The sequence below is a fragment of the Rhinolophus hipposideros genome, assembly GCF_964194185.1.
Source record: "Rhinolophus hipposideros genome assembly, chromosome: 18".
Classification (NCBI taxonomy): domain Eukaryota; kingdom Metazoa; phylum Chordata; class Mammalia; order Chiroptera; family Rhinolophidae; genus Rhinolophus; species Rhinolophus hipposideros.
The window spans coordinates 20,732,678-20,752,503 of record NC_138064.1 but is presented as its reverse complement, the minus strand read 5'-3'; the positions used below and the strand labels follow the sequence as shown (position 1 = coordinate 20,752,503).

The 19,826-nt window shown below is 35.3% G+C and overlaps 1 protein-coding gene across 32 annotated transcripts in view; it reads left to right on the top strand.

The window, feature by feature from the left end:
• HDAC9 (histone deacetylase 9) overlaps positions 1-19,826 on the top strand; it is an 857,167-nt gene that overhangs the window by 454,798 nt on the left and 382,543 nt on the right. For 13 of the 32 annotated variants that reach the window (XR_013995394.1, XM_081080311.1, XM_081080281.1 and 10 more), the window contains 4 exons: positions 5,121-5,362; positions 9,220-9,370; positions 10,939-11,065; positions 13,346-13,467. Coding sequence is in view for 31 of the 32 variants with exons in the window: in XM_081080311.1 (XP_080936437.1) it covers positions 5,121-5,362; positions 9,220-9,370; positions 10,939-11,065; positions 13,346-13,467 (642 nt within the window). In the remaining variant the exon portion in view is untranslated. The remainder of the gene's footprint in view (positions 1-5,120; positions 5,363-9,219; positions 9,371-10,938; positions 11,066-13,345; positions 13,468-19,826) is intronic. The other 19 variants (XM_081080282.1, XM_081080306.1, XM_081080310.1 and 16 more) reach the window with 3 other exon arrangements.

The following is a 19,826-nucleotide window of genomic DNA, read 5'->3' as shown; positions in this document are numbered from 1 at the left end:
GCCTGGGTGGAATTCTGCAGCACCGGCATCATTGCCTTAATGTGTCGTGTTTTCTCCATAGGTTGATGAGTTGCTCTTCTGCATCAGAGTATGAGTTCCTTCAAGACTGTTCATTACTTCTCTTGCTGACTAAAAACTGTTTTGGCATTTAATAGGGCTTTACAAATATTTGCTGAATGGAAAATATATCAACCTGATGATATGATAAAAATAATGACTTCAATGTTATTTTAGATACTTATAGTGCTAAACCGTCCCTAATGCTTTCTTTAGATGGTGTAATACTTAAGAATTTGTGCTGCAGTGTATTTAGGAGACAAAGGACGAGAGGAACAAGATACAAACAGGCATCAGGCAGGGCTCTGTCCTCCGTTAGCTTTATGCTATGATATAACCAACAGGATATAAAGAATACAAATGTAAATACAATTAGAAAACTGTATTTGTTTAGATCTAAGTCAGTGTTAAAAAGGGGACGTGGGGTGGCAGGTGGTGGCAGGATTTCAGAAAAGGAAATATCAAGGTGGTTTTGATGAAATTAAATCAACTTCATGAAGACTTAAGTTCCGTTTATTTACTGAAGCCCATATAGTCTCCCTGAAAAACTCTCCAGCGGTCCACATAACCAATGATGAGGAAGAGGAAATGAAGTGGTAGTCAGGAAAACTAGGTTTCCCTTGTTGCTGGACCAGAGCAAACTGCTAAGATTCTTCAAGGTGAGATTGACATACTGCACTTAACGGAACATGATTAAAATAAAGACGATAACGTGCTGCTTATGAATCTTCTTCCACCCAGCCCCCAAGCCTCTTTAATTGCTGTTCAAGGCTCACAGTGAAAACTGTATTTATGTTAGTTACCAGATGATCAGTATAATTGCACGTGTGCGTACAGCGTTTAATACACAGAGACAGTAACCAGGTAAACCAGATAAACAAACTGTCACTTTGTTATTCCTTCTTGATTCTGGTTTGACCAGAAGATACAGAAACGATGGGACTTCCTCATAAATATATACTATACAGAGAAGATGGTGATCTCTTTGGCACTCTCTGAGAAGCCAACATCTGTGCACATGTCGGTACTGAGCAGTTTCAGAGATGCTGTAGTATCATTAGGATACATATTAGTGTATTTTCACAAAACCAGCCTGTCCTGGCGAAGGCTGCAAAAAAGAAACAAATATGAAAAGATGAGTGAAAGATGTCTATTCCTGCTGAAGTTTCAGATGAAGTTCCGTAGAATTTGCCATGTAGCTTAAACTATGATTGAAGGCTACACTTTTTGGAGGTCCTGATTACATGTATCTGACGCAGCTATTCCACATTCTTTTCTGAACCCTGAACTACCAATATAACTACACAGTTGACTGGACAATGTTAAAGCAGAAAACAGAACAGCGGACAGCTTTTTCCAGTGGGCAGAGTCAGCAGCCCCAAACTCTCACAGATTTCTGTGCCTGAAAGGAGGAACAGAAGAAGCTGAACAGATAATCAGAGCAACATTTGTTTCTCCCCAGATGTAGAAATTGTTGTTCATACGCCCTTTTGCTACTGGTTGTGGACAACCTTTTCCTTGGTATAAACAACTTAATTTCCACAGAAACTGGCTCTGGGAGGCATTGGTGATGCTATGTCCCAAGTTGTGGCTGCTGTAACTACGAAAATTAACTGAGATCGTGAAACATAGTTCCAGTTTTTGTGCAGTTTTTTCAAGTTTCAATTTTTGATTAAATTGACACAAATTGGTGGTGAGATTGTGCCTATGGCAATTTTTTGTGAAAACCTGTATTTTTCACTGTACTGCTTTGAGGTCTCATTTCAAAGAAACATCATGAGCAGTATTCTGACATAGCCGTGATAGTTGTAAAGGATCAAAATTCTGTATTCCTAGAATTTTTCCATCCATGGGCCTTGCAAGTTGTTCACTTAAAACATTCTTAAAATGGATGGCTTCTTGTTTGTAAGCCAGCTGATAAAGTAGCATCCAAAGATGCCTGCTTTTGAACACAGGAAATGTGTTCCTACTTACCTGTGCTATTAGTTTGGTGCAAAAGTAATTGCGGTTTAAAAGGTTAAAAAAAAAAAATTGCAAAAACCGCAATTACTTTTGCACCAAACTAATAGAAATAACAGCATCTAAAGTGAAGAATTAAGAAACACTTTAAGGCTACTAGGTTATCCTTAATACTCTCGAAGTAACTCTTTAATGATCTTGGTATTTAAAAGAAAAACATTTATCACAGAAAAATTTTCCCCCCGTGTTTCTTTTTTTTTATTTATTTTGCAATGTTTTTGTCACAGAAATGTAGTTACAACTGAACAAGTATATATGTTGCTTCAATAAACATCTATATGATCTGAGATTGAAATTTTGATATTGGAGTTGTTGTTTCTATGTCCATTAAAAACTAAAAACTATTTCTAAAAAAAAATGCGTGAGTTGGTAAATGCTAAACAGAAGAAGGAATAACTATCGAAGAACAATTAAGAAAGACACTGAAGAAGGAATGAACAGGACTTTGTAAAGTGGTAATTAAAAGTAGTTCACATATAATGTGGAAAGGTTCTGAATGGACCTTGGTATTAGGATAATAATATAACATGTATATGTTGGCATGTATTTGAAATCTCAAACTGGGTAAGTCCAAAAAAAGTTATGAGGTCTTGCGATCTGTTAAGAAAACATGATTCATTTAGAACCAATGCTAGCGCTAATATTTGTTGTCATCAACTTCTTTCTAACTTATGTATCACTAACCACCTGTTCTAAGTAATTTGTAAGGAATTTGCATGTTCCTAGATAAGAAATGTTGTGAGCAAGGATGGCTCTATTTCCCTACTGTTAAAACTGGTTGTTAAATATTCCTTGTAAGTTGATTATTTCTAATTATGATAATACAGCAGCTGTGGACAATGCCCTTTCTTTCACATTCTGTGATATGAAAGGGACTGTAACTTGTTGAAACTCGGTCCTGGTGTTGTGTTACTATTATTGCTCCTCGGGAGGCTTATTAGGCTGTCACAGAAGATGTAAGAAAAATCCATCATTCCTTTTGGAATACGATGAGTCTTTGTCACCCACAATGCAATTAATGTTAAAAATAGAAAGAATGACTATGATCTGATTATGATTAGCCAAAGATGAGCTATTGTCCCAGTAACAGGCACTAATCCAGCAGGCCAAAGATGACCTACACAGAACCATCAGTTTGCTGATTACCATTTCTCTCGGAATTTGATGAAATATTCATGCCTTCGCTCTTCTCTCTACAAGCACTATTGATTTCTTGTATAAACGCTGCTATATTTAGTCTAGACAAATGGAATGTGGATTGCTGCTGAATAAATTGGATGAAAGACTGGGATCTTGCCTGCCGCTTTCTCTCAGTCTTGGGCAATTATTTATAATCAAGAGCAGTTTTTGTAAGTTGAGGGTGATTTTTCACAATTTAGTGATTAGTCTTTGAACAAAGGCAAGCAGTTAGACACAATCATTTCTGTTGGGATAGCAGGTTAAGAAGTCAAATTACCCTTTGAGGTTTACAATAGCTGTTTTGGAGCGTTACTGGGAATTTTTTCCTTATCTTTTTTTTTGGGGGGGGGGATTTTTTTAGGGGTTTGATGTTTATAGTTTATGGATAATAAGAATACCGGCAAGAAGAGGTCCCAGGGTCTCTTGAAATCTTATATTTGTCTTTATAGGATTAAATTTTGATATTTGTTTATTGTGATTTTCATGTAAAAACTGGAAGCTGCAGTTTGGCCTTTTTAATGTAAAAATGAAATATATCCTTAATAGCCATTGCTTTTGGTTGGAATTACGTCAACTCTATAAATTAATGCTCAAAATCTCATTTTTCTCTGATGCCTTGATTGAAAATTCTGCACTGGACACTGCAACTAGGACTCTTACAGGCCATCCTTTTCATTTAATTTCAAACTTGGCTCAATTAAAATCTTTCCTTTTACAAATAATATGTTTTAGAAGATAGTGTCTACCAGACATTGGTTTATTATTATATTGTTTTACAATTTTCATTAAAATGCCATTGCCATCAATGCAAGCTTCTGATCAATACAAGCTTCTGATCAATACATTGAAAACTAACCAGTGTTAGCCACTCAGGACTGATACCAGCCCTGACCCTTCCACCACTCACAGGCATACACTCACAATTCAAATGCTAAGCAAGGACCTTAATGTTTCATGTACTGTCCACAGCCTTAACTTCTTATAGACAGGATTTCTGTTAGGATTTCTTAACTCTCTGAAAACAGCTCTTATTAAATCCGCATGGAATATTAACTTTGTAGTCCCCGACCTGGAATCTGGAAATATAAATTACTTTACAGTAGTAGTCAAAGCATGAGATGCAATTTGGAAAATTATAGGAACACAGAAGGGGGAAAATTATTCATATTTCCACCCAAAATGCAACCATCTTCTGTTCTGTATATCACCAGTCTTTGCTATTAGAATTCCGAGACTAATATAATTAAAACTCCAATACTAGATGACACACTCTGTGAGGGCTTTTTTTACCTTTTGGAATTTTTATCTTTTGTTTACTACTGAACCCCAACTTCTTGACTCGTGCCTGGAAATTTAATGTCCTTGATAAATGTAGTTGACTAAATTATATTTAGTTTAAAAGATTTGTCACACAATATATGTCACTTGTATTATTGATTTTGATTACAAACACGTATGTTTGTAAGCGTACAAATTTAGTTGTGTTAGAAGTTCCCTGTGATAACATGACATCTTTTCTCTCTGGAGAGTTGCATTTTTGGCCCTAAGTTGACTTGACTTTTGTTAAGTGGTCCAGGGGGATAAGTTTTATAAACAACTTGGATACCAGTGAATAATTGGAGTCTTCTCTTTGGAAAAGGGAACTGTGGAAGATTCGTGGCAGAGTACCTATGGCTGGGTAAAAATTAGGTCCATTTTATAAAAATTGTTATACAAATGATCTTTTATCGTCATTGTAAAAAATGACTATATTTGTTGATGAAAAATTTGTTGTAAAGAGTATAGTGTCTTTCTTGTGTGGGTCCGTCCTAATTTCCTATCCTTTATTCTCTCTCCTTTTTTTTTTCTACTTCCTGTTTTCCCAGTGGATGTGAAGTCAGAGGTCCCTGTGGGCCTGGAGCCCATCTCACCTTTAGATCTAAGAACAGACCTCAGGATGATGATGCCCGTGGTAGACCCTGTGGTCCGTGAGAAGCAGCTGCAGCAGGAGTTACTCCTCATCCAGCAGCAGCAGCAAATCCAGAAGCAGCTCTTGATTGCAGAGTTTCAGAAACAGCATGAGAACTTGACACGGCAGCACCAGGCTCAGCTTCAGGAGCACATCAAGGTAGCAAATGTCTCCTTGCCTCTGACCTTTTCCGTCAGGGAGCCTGGATCGGACATGGGCATAAGGAGGAGCCCTGGGGGAAGGCTCACTGATTAACATGGGGGAAGGCTCACTGATTAACATGGGGGAGTTGGATTCCCCCATAACATGTATGGCTTGAAGGAAATGGTGGTCGTACTGGTTGGTGAAAACCTTGGGTAGGTGGTAAACCAAAAAACGTTGGGTAGATAATACTGGCTAAAAATCTGTTTTGATTCTTGGAGGGGTCTCTACCACTCTTTTATTCTTCAATTTACAGCTTCTATACTGGGGCATAGTAACTTCCCACACTCTTTTTAGATTCTCTTCCATATGATTTTGTTTATTTGTCACATCTACTCTCCACCAAGAAGAACCATGAGCCTGGGAAGACCCATTTTATGTTTATAAAGAATCTGCTTATAGTATTTATCAGAAGGGACAAATTCGTCACTTTATATGAAGCAAAAGCCGCCCCTCCCAATATTCCTTATGGAAAAGACCTTAAAATGTGTGCATTCAAAATAATAACATTAAAAGCTCAAGAGAATTGTATATGAAGAAAATATTATCAAGGGCAAATATTTTCAGTACTTTTTTATGAGTCTAATAGACTATAGATAATAATTTATTGAAAGAATTTTGGGAATGGTTTACTATTTGAGACCCAAGTTGTTTAAATTACCCTAGGAGAAACATGTCCATGTCCTAGAAGTTTTGACGATGGACTATTTTCTTATCAGATCATTTTAGATGTGTCTATGTATCTATTTCTTCTCTTGTATCCTCAGAGATAAGTATTACTTTAGCTTTATTTATAAAATGTCTTTCAACTTCTTTACAAAGACATTTAAAACAAAGAGATTTTGGTCTGATTAAGTAGATGTCTAATTTGAATTTGTTACTATAGAGCAGCAAAAATTTATAATAAAAATTCATATTATGTCCAACACCTTCAAAATGACTTAAATGTTAATTTACTAATACTATTTTTAAATATTAAATGTTAATTTACAGACAATGATCTTTTGTTCACTTGCCTATCAAATACAAACACATTTCTATGGAGTTAATATAAATAACGAATCTGTTACTATTATATAATTTTGCTACACTAATATTACAGTGCCTGAGAAGGTAAAACTATCTTCTTTCTTATATTCCTTGTTTTATAAGATGTTTCCTTAGACTGAAAGGCCCATTTTATCTTATTTTCCAAAAAACATTCTTTGATGCGTAATATAAACTATAGTAGTTTATTTCTTTTACTAGTGAACTTTACTGAAAGATCTCTTGTAGTTTATTGATCTAAAGGAGACCTTAAAAATAAGAGTGAAAATTTGTTTTATGTCTCATATGGAATCAGTAGTTCATGGTTATATTTTGTATTATAGGAAAACTTCGCTTAGTTTATGCATATTTTTGAGTGATTCAGAAGCATTATTATTTGACCTTTTAAACAATAATAGGAACATTGATGTCCAGATCTCCTTATTCATTCTAGGCAAGTTAGGATGGCAGTGATGATGAGTGAAATTTGTTCTTCACCATACTTTAAGATTTAAGTATCTATACGGTTCATTTTACTGTGGTAGGTGAGTCGTGTTGCCCTATACAGAGGGCAGTATTGAGAAGTTACTGCTTTCTTTAAATACTTCTTTTCATTTAGGTTTGATGATGCCTTTTGTAATTGTAAATGCAATATACAAATTTTAAAATAATTTATTATTTCATTTTACTCAAAACTTAATAGTAGCAAGTAGGTCATTGTTAATTTGACCCAAACAAAATAACATAGTAGGTTTACTGACATCTGAAAAATATTGGAAAAGAGGAGTTTCTTGAGGTAAGAAAAAAATGATTCTGAAGTAGCTAAAAGGAAAATTTAGATTTTGAAATGATTTTCCAAAATAATAAGTTGTTTTCTCAGACGCTAAAGACACTTAAAATTTCACTTTAGTTTTAAGAAGTTGTTTTTGTTTTTTTAAATTATTTTACATTTTTTATGAGTAAGCCTACAAATTGATGCTTTTAACGTTCATTTAGATTTTCTTTTCATGGGGAAGACGCAATGCATGGTGCTTTACTTACAGTAGATGAGTCAGATATTATTACCCATTTTTCCACTTAGTTAGCTGAGGCAGAGAGAAATGCTTTAACTTGCCCAAGGCCACACAGCTAGTAAGTGGTGGTTCCAGTAGTTGTAGTCCCACCTTATCTGTCTCCAAAGCTGTCACACCTTCCTGCCTGTCCCCCAGACCAAAACATCTGAAACTGGAGGGGTGAAATTTTGTTTCGATTTTTTTTAAATTTTTTGTTTCTTTCTATTTTTTTCAACTTCATTCCTGCAAATCTTCGATGATGAATGGTAGTTATGGAAATTAAATTGTTTGTTTCTAGATTCTAAGATAGACTAAATTTCAATTCCATTGGTGTTTTGGGTGAAGCACTGAATTCATTTGACCGATCCTAGTATTTGTATAGAATTAACACTTAAGGCAGAGTTTAAGCAAAGTTATGAATTTTTCTGTTGCAATGAAATATTTTAAAACACCCAATGCAGGACTAGGGTATCAAAGCTAAAACACCAAATATTTTAATATGGAAAGTAACCAGAAATGCTTCTCACCGTATCCTTCTGGAAGTGGTGAGGCTATCATGGTTAACATACAGAGTTGGCTTCCTGTTGCTCCAGAGTAACTGTGATGCCATTCCACAAAGCCCTTTATTTTTATTCTATTACTTCTGAGCATAAATTTTGTAGTTTTAGGTACTTATCTAATATAAACAGAAAATTGTACTAACTGCATTACTATTGAGAATTAAAAAGAGAAATAATACTTAAAATGAGTACGGTTCAAACTTACAAATTAAATTACATGTACATTATGAACATGATGTGTGAGGGCAATTATTTCTCTGTCTTACATATGAGGTACCAAGGCTCTGATTAGTTTAGTAAGTTGTCTAGATTTCAAATCTAGTAATGCCAGAATCTAAGTAGAAATCAGAGTCTTTAGTTATCCCTCAGTGGGTACATTTAACATTATTTATTGATGTCTATTTCTTAGTCTAAGAGAAAACTGTTTTCTTGCAATGGTTATTAAGAATGGTTCATATTTATGTTATTCATTGTTTGGAAGTAAATTCAAGGGATGCAGACAAATAAACAATAGTGCATCAAAGTGCTATTTAATGGAAGTGATTTCTTCTTGACCAATCTCTCTAACCTGAAGGTTTTTGTGTGCTGGATGAACAAACCAGACTTTTGCTGTTTTGAGAAAAGGCCCTATTATGGATATACAGATTGCATTAATCTATTAAGAACCTCCTCTGTAAGGTTTTGAAATTGTTAACAATTCATTCTATTTCAGGTAGACTTCCCCCAAATTGTATCATTTATCACTGTTCTATTAAGTTTGATGATTTTCATACCATTTCTTGGGATAAGAAATGAAGATTTTAATTGATTATTTATAATAAGAGAGACTTGGTATAGTAGACTTCTGAGCAGTTCCTGCCTTTGCTGCCTTTGCGTCTTTCACATATTTCAGATTACAAAGAAAAGTTACTCAGGAAACTAAAGGTCTGAGTGAATTTGGTAATGATTTTTGACGGGGTGGAACAGGTAATGAAACCACCTGAAAACTGGCTTATGGGTGACATTAAGACCGCCTATGGTGTTGGTTGGTTGTCTTTAGATTTCAATAATTTACCAGAAAAGTGGGTAAAAATGTAAACTAAACAAGTTCCAAAAGCTCGTAACATTTTGATTTGGTCAGTGATGACTATGAAGCCTGAAGAAATTGCACACTCTCATGTCTTTCTCTTCTCGCAAGTTGCAACAGGAACTTCTAGCCATAAAACAGCAACAAGAACTCCTAGAAAAGGAGCAGAAACTGGAGCAGCAGAGGCAAGAACAGGAAGTAGAGAGGCATCGCAGAGAGCAGCAACTTCCTCCTCTCAGAGGCAAGGATAGAGGACGAGAAAGTAAGAGGCACCACGGTAACACTTGGGCTCTCTTCCCTCATCTCTAGCGGATCACCATGCAGAAAGACGCGTGATAAAGAGTGGAATTAAACTTGTCAAAATTGTCTGCATTTAACTAAATGAATAAATTACAGCCCCAAATGGAAAGCTTTCACTTCACGTATCAGCTCTCTGCATTCAGTCTGCAAAGTATCTCAGGAAGTAAACATGGCATTGTTTGGCAAAGATACTAATTTCTGTTGTTTCAAATTTTAAAAATAATATTATAGTACAGCAATCTAGCTATGCCATGCTGTTTAATAACCTTACTTCCACATTTCCTCACTATACTAGGTGTGATTAAAAAAAAATACAGTGAATGTTTACAAAAAAAAAATATTACAGTAAAAGACACATTGCCATACATCTCCCTCAAAATATTACCCACCCCCCCCACTTCAAACACAATTATCCCATCGTTCTTGCCAGTTTCTGAAGCAGTTCTGGAAGTCCTCTTTTGTGAGTGTCTTTACTTTATCCTCCATCATGACAGTGCTCCATGTCACACATTGCTTCAGGTATATGGCAATTTCTGTCAAATAAAATTATTACGATGTGTCCTCATCCACCTCATTCACCGGTGCCAACTGGTGGCTCTTCCCCAAAGTCAAAACGACCATGAAAGATAAATGTTTGAATTGATTCAGGACATCGAGGCAGCCACGACAGCACAACTAAAGACACTCACTAAAGAGGACTTCCAGAACTGCTTCAGAAAGTGGCAGGAATGATGGGATAAGTGTGTTCGAAGCAAGGAGGAGTATTTTGAGGGAAATTAATAGCAATGTGTCTTTTACTGTAATAATTTTTTTTCTTTTAATTTAAACATTCACCATATTTGTCGATCAAACCTTGTGCCTTGATCTGGCTCAGGTAATAATTGTTCTGTAAGTCAAGCCTTGCCTCCGTTTAATGTTTGAGTACCAAGACTTTGGGGAAGACTTAAGGCAGAACATTTGTACAAAAAAAAAAAAAAAAAAACTATCCACAAGAGGGAGACAGATCCAAATAATTCCCCTGTATGAGGTCAGTTCAAAATCAAGATGTAGCAAAATTTAAAATTTAAAATTGGGTGACGTGAACTGGAATTGTCAGCAATATTTACTTGTTTAATGCTCAAAAGAATTTTTTAAAAGTTTTTCAAGATAGTGATTCAGAAAACATCATTTAATGTTTAATTGCTTATATGGTTCCCCAAGATGTCTTGATTTGTTAAAGGTAGTGTTTTGTTCCTCAGCAGTATTTTTTTTAAACTTAGAAAAAATTAGTATTAATTCTAGGACGCCTCTTTGAAAAAATAATTTAAAAAATCATCAAAGCTCTTTTGAAAATTGACGGTTTAATTGTAATTACAAAACATTACTATGCCATTTTCTAAAGCCTGTTTAGACTCTGGTTTTTTCTTTTAATAATGAAAATTCCCTATGCTGTGTCCAGTTGTGCTACTTCTTAAGTTTTGCTAAATACTTTAGAGTCATGAAAGGACAAAACCCCAAATGAACATCTGTTTCTATATGTGTGTATTTCAGGGGCAGTGGCAAGTACAGAAGTAAAGCAGAAGCTTCAAGAATTCCTGTTGAGCAAATCAGCAACGAAAGACACTCCAACTAATGGAAAAAATCATTCCGTGAGCCGCCATCCCAAGCTCTGGTACACGTATGTTCAGTGTTTGGCTGTTTTCATTACTGGGGTAAAGAACACAGGTTGTATATTCAGCCTACCTGAACACAGATCTGGGGCTTGCCAGTTCTCAGCTCTGTGGCTGTGGGCAAGGTGCTTGACTTCTCTAACATCTAGTTTCCTTCTCTGTAAGAAGGGGATAATAACAGTACTAGCCCTCTAGGCTTTCTGGAAAGGACCTATGGAATAATACGGTAAAGGGTGTAAGAGAGAACAGGGCTTAATAAATGTTAGCAGGTACCATCTTGTGGGGCAGGAAGGATATATGTTCTTGCTGAATGAGTAACTTTGACAAATGTGGGGTGGGGCGTAGAAATTGATCTGTATTTTGCATTTTTCTATCCTCAGATGGTGCATCTGATATCTTTACAATAATTTCTGAAGATTTGGCAGGTTGAGATTTTATTTTACTTGGCTTAAATAAGATGGAGATTTGAGCTGTTTTTAAAAGGCCAGAAGATTTTTCATTTACGACAAAAAAAAAAAAAAAAGAAAAAAAAAAAAAAAAGGAAGGAAGGAAGACAAGGGAAGGGAATATAAGAGAAGGGAGGTAACTAAATAAATAAATCCAAGTCTTCAGTAGCTAGTTTAACCCTGACCATATCACCTTATTTCTTCCCACCCTGTAAAATGAGAGTAGATTGACTTCTGATACACAAGCTGATAAAACTATACACTGTGGTATTACAGTTTTTAGAACCACGTTTCCCTAAGTCCAGGAATGAGATACTATGCAATATACTATTCTTTCTGTAAAATATAAAGGGTGTGGTGTTTTTAAAAATCAGGACAAAAACTGATAGGTAAAACATGTTTGGATAATAGACTAATAGATAATAGTTTCATTTCTCTCATTTTATAAATGTTTGCTGAATGACCATAGGATTTTAAACTTACATATTTTTTAATCCCTCACATCATAAAGGTAAGAGAGTAAAATATCTGATTACACTGTTACACTGAAATTGTAGGTATCTCAGGAGTTCTATTTAAAGTGTTATTATACTTACAATTCTATTTTATAAGTATCTGCCGTTCTCTAAATCCTAAAAAGAAGGTAACTGAGGCAGATTCCAGAATGCTATGTAAATACTTTTTAATGGTTTACATAATTCCTATCATGCATGTCAGTTCACTTGAGAAACCAGTCCCTGAAGAAAATTTTCAAATGTTCAGTCATCACAAAGTATTTTGAAAACTAGTTTTATTACTTAAAATTACATACATAATTAATAACCAATTCACATTCTTTCTAAGTTAAAGCCTGTTTGCAGAAGAGATAATACGTTTTTTTTTGTTTGTTTTTAAATGGGAAGCAACTACACGCAAACAACTAGTCAGCTGAAAATTCTTTAGCTGTTCCCTTGGCTTTATTAATCATGACTCTCAAATGTTACTTAGCAATCCTTTTTAGTACTGAATCTCAATTTAGCAGGGTCCAACTCCAGACAACCGTAAATCATTAACTTATGGAATCTGAATTTAATACTTGTTTTGCCAGTTATAGCTAGATGAAATATTCTAAACCAGGTAATTCTTGAGAATGTGTGACTCAAATAATACCGTAATCACCTTGGTGGTGATACCATGCCCTACCCATTGTTTTCTTCATATATAAGTATAGATGTTTCTACCTGCTGGTTAGTCTCTGTTCAGTCCTGTAAACTATTCTCCGGTAATGCAGTCACATCTCCTTCACTGGATTTATGTAAGAAGGAGAAAATATTGTGAGAAATTAGTTTCGTACGGAATAACGATGTTATCTCTAGTCTTTACCTTGGCACTGCCGTCGCAGTCAGAAGGGACCTGAGGCTCGTGAGTTTTCTTCAGCAGAAAAGCCACCCTCATATGAAGTACTTTTATGTGTGATCTAGCAATTTTTTAAAATGAAATCCTTCTTTAAGTTTTTAGTCTATACCGTTGACTAAAAAGTTTCAGATGATGACTTTTTCACAACCATGGCCCTTAAGAAAGCATACACAATAGTGTCAGATTTTCAAAACTTAGGCTCTTGGTGAATTCTCTCTTTTCGTAACACATACTTTCTGTATAACCAAACATACAGTGGGCATGCTTGGGAATCCCACATCATTCAGTAACATACCGCTGAAGTGAACTTGGTCACGGGAGGCTGTGGTTTGTACACACTAAATATAAACACAGCTGACACACGTGTGCAGCACGTGTGTCTGATTACTGCTGACCACCGGGCAGTAAAACTCTGGAGACAAAGGTGAACCCTCTTCTCTTTTGTAGGGCTGCCCACCACACGTCATTGGATCAAAGCTCTCCACCCCTGAGTGGAACATCTCCATCCTACAAATACACATTACCAGGAGCACAAGATGCAAAGGACGATTTCCCACTTCGAAAAACTGGTAAGTTGGCGAAACAAGAAGATTCCACTTGCTTTTCCATAACATACCTGTAGTTTCATTTTGCCATGCCTCAGGGGAATGTCAGAGGATGTGAGTCATAGCTGATATGCCCTGTGCACCCCTGCCCTCAGCATAAACAGATATGTGGGGGGGAGGGGTGCGCATACACACACACACACACACACACACACACACACACACACACACCTCTGGGTCTATATCAGTATATTCAGTATATAATCCAAATACCTTTTTAACTTCAAAGTTTATCACGTGTGAATTTTAGACGAACTAGCCTATTAGTAGTAAACAGGAGAATTACGAAAAATAGAAATTTGATTTCTCAAGAAATTTAAATTTTCTCCATTAATGAGGAATTCTATCATTGTCACCATTTATCTGATTTTTCTATTGAACCTCAATCATTTCCTATAAAAGTGGGAATAACTTCTTTTTCCTCACACATTCTAAAAACCTTAAATTTTAATTGTTTAAGTGGTGAAAACAGATAATGCCAAAGCTACCTTCTGAGTAAGTGACTTGCCTAATGTCTCACTCATTATAGGAGAACTCAGAGTGAAGTTTTATACCTAATAATCTCGTGTAATTCTATGAAAATTTGCTTAGGGGAATTGGGGCAATGAAGCTTCGATTTGGAATTTAGTAAGCAGCCCTGTGGCTTTAAGGCCTGTGTTTGTTTTCCCATCTTCTCCTATTTCTGCCTTGTGCTATATACAGAGGGTGCCAAAAAAATGTATACACATTTTAAGAAAGGAAAAAACTGTATTAAAATTGTAATAATATATACCGATAACAAAAGATGAAATCAAGTCATGTGTATACACTTTTTGGCACCCCCAGTATTTTACATGTTATATGCTCTTCCCTCTACAATAAGTATATTTAAACTTTATCAAGATATAAGCATAAATAATAGCCTGTGTATACATTGTGTTCTAAATCTTATGATGTTTTCCAAATCTGGCTCTTTAGAGAAAGTTGTAAATTAAAAAAAAAAAAAAATTCTATCCACAGTTGATCTGAAAAGATATTCAGAGAAGATAGTTTGATCCATTGTATTTTACTCAAGTCTACTTGAAGAAGTATAGATCTATGTAATTTGTATATGACAATGATTTCAAATAATTATATTCATTTTCCCAAGCAATTGTGAATAACTAAAATGGATATAGATTATAAAAACATGCTCAAGTTACTTTCTGTCATATAATTTACCTGCAGCATAATGAAGATTTAAAAATGAATAAGAATGTATTACCTACAGTCAAGTATTACAAAGCAATCCATGACCTTTTCTTTTAATAGCCCAAAGATGTCTGTGTTTTTCTACTATTAGATTTCTACAGTAAAATGCTTCAAGACGTAAAATACTTCAAAAAGGGTGTGCAAGGGAAAGAGTGAGTTTTATGTATTGTATCAGAATTTCACACTATTATCTACAAATCAGATTGCCTTTTATATAAATAAACTTATCTGGGATAAAAGGAAGAAAGCAGAGTGCGCTTCCATGTATTTCCAAAACATCGAGTATAGTTTATGAAAATTGATCCATAAAGGTCATGAATTTTAGAATGTGAAGTCTTTGACCTGCAGTCTTGACATTCAGTTGCACCAATGGCATGTGTAGGAACTATTGACAGAGATTATGCGAATATTGCCCCAGGTCTCAGGGCAGTAACTGGCATTCAAGAGCCCACAGAGTCACTAAAAGGAAAGAAAACACAGGTCCCCCTTATGGCAGGAGGTTACTGATGAGTGATATAGTTACATTCACAAAGAAAGACGTCTACCCTGCTGTGCACACAGCCTTTGAATATATTCTTACCACTGGGAGATTGAAAACTGACTGCAGAAATGACACTGACTTTGACAAGAAGTGGCATTTGGAACCAGTCAGCATCTAGAAAAAAATCTGACTTCTTTTCAATACTGTAGGACAAGTACTAAAAACCCATTCTTTGTGTCCCACTGTTTCCATGAGAACAGTTTAGGATTTTTTCCCTGTGAAGAATGAATAGCAAGCTGTTAATTTATTCTTAGAGAAATTCTCAATCCACAACAAAATTCAAAGAGAAATCCTGCTCAGGATCTATGTTACAGAATTTTATTCAAATCTGTACTAATATGAAAGACATTTTCTGTATCTCTATGATGTATAATAACAGAAAAGATACAGCCTTATCTTTTATATTTTCTGTGTTTGCCCAGTATTTCCAATTTCTTCCCTTTATATTGAAAATCTGATACTTTTGAAGTTTCAGGTTGTTGATCTGTAAAAACCAAACATTTTCTAGCATTGTACCAATAAAGTTCTTGAACAACCCTTAATACTTTTATATATCTGTAGAGGTTTCAAAATATTCCTTAATTCAATTTCCATTTGTCTAAAGAAATATGCTATAATTAAATACAGATGTTTTCCACACATTATCTAAAATGCTTAGAGATACCCTTCATTAATTACAAATAGGCAGAACTCTTCCAAGTTTGATAAATATAATCCATTTGGTGTTTTTCCAATCCACTGTGAGAAAAATTTAGATGTATATTTGCACTAAATAGAAGAGCCAGGAAATACAGTCAAATGATAATTTTTACTTCTATGTTTGTTGTATTTTAGGACTGCATAGTTATTACAAAAGAAAGTGAACAAAATTACCGTAATTAAACATATGTGGTGACTGGGGAGACTGTTTAAGATAATTTACACATAAAGCTACATTAAATGAAATCTAGAGTAGTGGCCGTTGATCATATCATGTAAATACCAGGATAGCTGTGATAGAGTCAAGCTTTCCCATTGGGGCCTGATTATCATCCCCTGTGGTCTACTTGAATTTCATTGAACTGAATCTTAGATTTAAAAGAGTTGTTGGGTAAGTGGATTCCATCTTTTGATTTGCATATACTACTACTTTCAGTTTCTTCTTAACCTAAGTTAGTACCAAATTGCCAACGTGTATTAGAAAGATGTAAGGAAGTAAAGCTGCAACCAGAGTAAGACAATCTTAATGACCTTAACCAGTGGCCCCGGGGGTGTCCCTTCAGCAGTGAACACTGTTTGGAATCTCTCTTGACCTCTTAGGACCCAGCCAGACAATGACAATCTAGGAACAGTCAACCAGAGAAGTCTCATTTGCCTGCAGAAATCTGACCTTTGTCATGCAAAGTGGACCTTTACTTCCTTCCCCTTAAGAGAATCATAGTTCCCCTTAAGAGAATCATAGCTCACAGAATTTGAGCACTTTGGAAACATCAGAATAATACCTATAGTTGGCTCTAATCAGGCCCATTTCTACATCACTTTTCTTTGAAATGTAGGAATTGAGTCTTTTGCTTCTGTTACAACAATGAACATCAAAAGTTCTCAAACTTGGTTGTGAAGTTGAGAATAATTGTTTTTAAGTTTTATATGTGTTGCTCGCACTTAAAGTAGCACTTCCTTTTAAAATTAGACGCTGTGATTCCTTTTATTCTATGACACAAAGATGTGTTGATACTGAAATTGGAATATTTTACTGAATGTTATGGTTTGGCAGCAAATTATATTGTGTTGTAGTAGGTGACTTTTTTTTTTTTTTTTAATCTATGTAGTACACTGCTGAACTGATAATAAACTACACAATTGGGAAAGGAAGCTTCTGGGTCCAGATGCTTTTGAAATAGTATACATTTCTCACAAAGATAGTGCATATGTGGTGACTGAGAACTGACCTTCCAAACCACTTGAATTGGCTTCTGTTCCAGTGAATGTGTGCATATGTTTCATAAAACATTATGGTAAAAGTTCTGGAGGTTTTGTGCTCCATCATATGATTGGGGTCTTACGCAGTGAACTTTGCCTTTCTTTGAATGTTATAGTCTTTCCATTTAATACTTCTGAACAAAGTCAGCTTGCTGGCAAGATGAACCTCTTCAAGTGCACAAGCCATATAAAGCTTGGCTTGGGTTACTAGCACTGTTCCAGCCACACTGAAGTATTCATTTTAATGGTCAGGAACACTAGCATGAGACTCAAAGATGGAAGGGGTCCAAACGTAAGGCTTTAGAAGGCCAATGTCGTTTTCCACACTGAGTAAATTGGAAAGAAGACAGAGATGAGATTTGTAGCTTTATAAATCTCCCTCAGTATAGCAGTTAGAAGTTACGTCGTGGTACTTCGGTGACCTGTTCAATATTATTATAATCCAGAATTAAGGAGACTTTTTTTTAATGTTTTAAAATCTTTCTTCTCTTTCTCTCTCTAGTTCTGTGTCTTTCTCATTATAATACACAAACAGACATGTATGTACACACATGGACCCATACACACATTTCTGCACAGATAGCACTCCTCCTTATAAAACTATTCAGTCACTCTTATTCCAGATTGACAAAAAACTGGAGCATTTTTATATATCTTAGTGCTCTTAGTCCTACTGTTGTGGTGATTCTTGCTTAATGTTATTGAAATACACTCTTTGCGATAAATTTATACCAGAATTGAGAAGCACCATGGCACAGTCACACAGACTTTGAATCTATCGACCGGTTTGAAATATGGATCCTCCGTCTTGTGAGATTTATTTAACCTCTTTAGGCCACAATTTGCCTCATCTGCAAAGTGGGAATATTTATTGCCCTTGGTTCATACAGTTATTTTGAGGATTCAATTAAGTAATGCATGGAATGCCCTTAGGATCCTACCTGGGATTTCGGGAGTGCTTATCTTAACTTTTAAGTTTCTAGTTGATAAGGAATTGGGTTTCATTTATTTTCATCAGGTTAAAACTAAATCTCTTGCTGGTGTGGAAAGTCTTTGTACGGTCTCACATTGTCACCTTTATTGTTAAAACAAGTAAATGGAAGAGAAAGTGAAAACATTTTTATTTTAAGCTATGTGTAACTTGCAATGCTAACGGCGAGAAGGGAACAGAGCCTGGCATTTCAGAGCCCAGGATGGAGTCCAAAAGTAGCAGCAGACTCGTTTCTGTCTTTTACCATAGAAGGAACTCTCATTGATTCTCTGTGCTCACTAGGGCCAAACTGAGTTCTAATTTCTTCCCTTGACTTCATTTTTAAATTCATAGACTTTAATTTTTTAAACAGTTTTAGATGTACAGAAAAATAGAGCATATAGTTGAGGGTACCCAAATTATTCTCCTCTCTTCCCCAGAGTCTCTGCTCTTATTAATATCTTGCTTTAGTGTGCTACATTTGGTACAACTAATGAACCACTCTTGATAACATTATTAATGTAATCCATAATTTACATAAAGGTTGACTAGTTGTGTTGTAAAGTATAGATTTTGACAAATGTGTAACATTGAGTCATGTATCCACTATTACAGCATAATGCAGCAAAGTTTCACGGCCCTAAAAATCCTCTGTGCTCCATCTATTCTTCACTCCCCCTGGCCAACGCCTGGTAACCATTTATATTTACACTGTCTCTATAGTTTTACCTTCTGCAGAATGTCATATAGTTGGAATCATCCTCTATGGAGCCTTTTCAGACTGGCTTTTTTCACTTGTCCATATGCATTTAAGATTACTCCATGTCTTTTTGTGGCTTAAAAGCTCGTTTCTGTTTATCACTGAATACTATTGCATTGTATTGATAAACCACAGTTTGTTTATTCACTTACCTGTTGAGAGACATCTTGGTTTATTCCAAGGTTTAGTAATTATAAAGCTGTTATAAATAGTTGCATGTAGATTTTTTGTGTGGCTACAAGTTTTCAACTAATTAGGTAAATACTTAGGAATGCGATATCTAAATCTTACTGCTAGAGTATGTTTTGTTTTGTAAGAAACTGCCAAACTGCATTCTGGAGTGGCTGTACCACGTTTTATGCTCACCAGCAGTGGATTAGAGTTCCTGTTGCTCCACGTACTCACCAGCACTTGGTATTTTCAGTGTCAGTTTCTTGGGTTTGTAACTATTTTAATAGGTGTATCATGATTTCTCATTGTGGTTTTAATTGGTAATGTCCTAGGGTTACCATGGAATGTTTTTCTCTTATCCGTTTACTTTTAATCTATCAGTGTCTTTATATTTAAAATTGTTTTCTTATAGGCAACACAGAGTTGAGTCTTGAGTTTTTTGCTTGTTTGTTTCTTTGTTTGAACCCATCATGACAGTCTCTTTTAATTGGTGTATTAGAGCGCTCACATTTAAAGTGGTTATTGGTATAGTTAGATTAATATCTACTATATTTGTAACTGTTTTCTAATCATAGTACATACTCTCTGTTTACTTTTATGTCATCCCTTCGCTTTCTGCCTTCTCTGGTTTTAATTGAGCATTTTATGTGACTCTGTGTTCTCTACTGCTTTTTGGTGTGCTTTGCAATCAA